We start from the raw sequence: 1855 nt of genomic DNA, 5'->3' as shown, positions 1-1855 counted from the left end.
TTTTACTTTGGACTTTTGTGCGCTTCCTGGTCTTTTACTATCAAACTTCGATAGGTTTCATAGCTCGCTTCTGAGCCTTGTAGAGGGCAATTGATGGTTTGTTTGATTCTTTATATTTAAACAATAAACAATGAACGAAAAAGAGAATGAAAAGCTACTAGGACTTGCCAAAGCAGCCGAATATTCCTGTCAAGTTTCTCCTGCAAGTCCTGACAGTGATTTACCGCAGTACAGCGAGCTCTCTTATTCACATCTGGATAATTTGGAAAAAGGATGTTTATGTTTACATCCAAATCTCGTTCCTGAAAACAAGAGGGACGAATTGTCAGACGACGCTTCTGCAACAATGTGTTCAGACTACTGTGGTGCGTTTTGTGGTAGTGTTAAGAGCGGATTCTTGTATATTTCTAGCCCAGCGGCATTTGCGAGAATTCCACCTGCTGCAAAAAGAACGACAAATGAAGGACTTCGAGTTTTTTGGTGTTATTTATTCTCACTGATACTTGATTTTTCATTTTCATATTACGTTCTCTTTCCTTTTTTAAAGAATAATATGCTGAAAGATACTTCCATAAAGGTTCAGTATAGTGTGGCAGCTATTCTTATCGTCTTGGCCTTTTGGTTCTCTCTAAACTTGGTTTCAGGTATGTCAGTAGACGGATGATACTTGTTGAAAGTTGTGCTAATTAATAATGAATAGTTTTATTGGACTTGTTGATTTTCTCTTTGGATTTACTTCCCTTGTTGGCTTCTGCAGTTTCCAATGCAGTTTCCAAGGTTCTTTCTGTAGTGTTTGATTGGATTTCGAAAATCATCACCTATTCTTTAGGTTACGAAATGACATTTGAAGGAACCGAGTCGACGGGAGAAAATCAACTTCCAATTCATGCAATACCTCTTGGAAATCTAGAGGAGCCAAATAATCCTAATAGTCTTAGAGATGAGGAACCATCTTCTGAACGTTTCGAACAGTATGTAAGACGACAACATCACCAATCTAGGGATACGGAAAGCGGTAAAAATCTGCAAAGCAGCAGCTAATTCTTTCTCCCCTTAATTTTTTATACATTTTGTAGATTTACACTTTCCGGGTTCTCTGCTCTAAGGAAAGGTTTCTTGTTTCTCCCTTTCTCTTCTCTGCTTGCATATTAGGTTTTCTTGTCTTTTTCAAAAGTGTTGCTTATGTTTTGTTCTCTTTCTTTCTGCATATTTGGCCATGAAGTGCACTGACGTTTTACTATCGTACATACTGTGTTAGTCTTGCTCTCTTTCCGTTGAACTTGCCATTTTTTTTATTCGCATTTGCAGTTGCATTTGAATCCGTGTAACATTTTTAATTTTCGTGTTAGGTTATATGTTTAGTTTTCTTTTTATTCTAATTGGCTAATGAAGTATTGATAAACGTTCAAGTTTATAGCTTGCTGTTACGTGAATCAGCATAGCAGAAAGAATGCCTTACCTTACCTGGAAGAGAATCAACCTTCCGAAAAGGAATAAACAAAAAACCAAACCACAAATAAAAAAGTAAAGAGCAACAAAAAGGAAAGCCTACAGCACCCCGGATTCCCATGTTGTCTCCAACCATAGTACTAACAAGGCCCTCAGACGCTTAACTGCAGTGATCGGACGGGAACTGGTGTTTTCGCCTAGGTGTGGCCGTAGACACGTGCAAGTTCGTCTGAAAACATCTATGGAGTTTGTTCCATACATTGGTGTTTCTTGAAATTCAGATTTAGCTTCCTTTTGCTCAACCTTGGTCCTTTGTGGAATTCAATGGAGGATGCTGGGTAATATACAATGCGTTTTTTTCGTAGTCTTAATTCTTTATAACTCAATGCAGCTTGTCATTACTTAC

General features: G+C 37.9%; 1 protein-coding gene and 1 non-coding gene across 2 annotated transcripts; one reads left to right on the top strand and one right to left on the bottom strand.

Annotated features, from left to right (window-relative positions):
* Window positions 1-130: 130 nt before the first annotated feature.
* SPOG_05030 (uncharacterized protein) lies at window positions 131-1404 on the top strand (the record flags this gene model as incomplete). Its single annotated transcript, XM_013166628.1, has 2 exons — window positions 131-644; window positions 701-1404. The coding sequence occupies 2 exons, from the start codon at window positions 131-133 to the stop codon at window positions 1039-1041; spliced, it is 855 nt and encodes a 284-aa protein (XP_013022082.1). The 3' UTR covers window positions 1042-1404.
* Window positions 1405-1545: 141 nt separating this feature from the next.
* Window positions 1546-1660, bottom strand: SPOG_16123. Its single transcript, XR_001203053.1, has one exon. It is a non-coding gene; the product is annotated as a 5S ribosomal RNA (ribosomal RNA).
* Window positions 1661-1855: the final 195 nt, after the last annotated feature.

This window comes from Schizosaccharomyces cryophilus (assembly GCF_000004155.1).
Source record: "Schizosaccharomyces cryophilus OY26 unplaced genomic scaffold supercont4.1, whole genome shotgun sequence".
Classification (NCBI taxonomy): Eukaryota; Fungi; Ascomycota; class Schizosaccharomycetes; order Schizosaccharomycetales; family Schizosaccharomycetaceae; genus Schizosaccharomyces; species Schizosaccharomyces cryophilus.
Note: the sequence above shows the minus strand (reverse complement) of the source record. Positions and strands in the feature narration are given on the sequence as shown.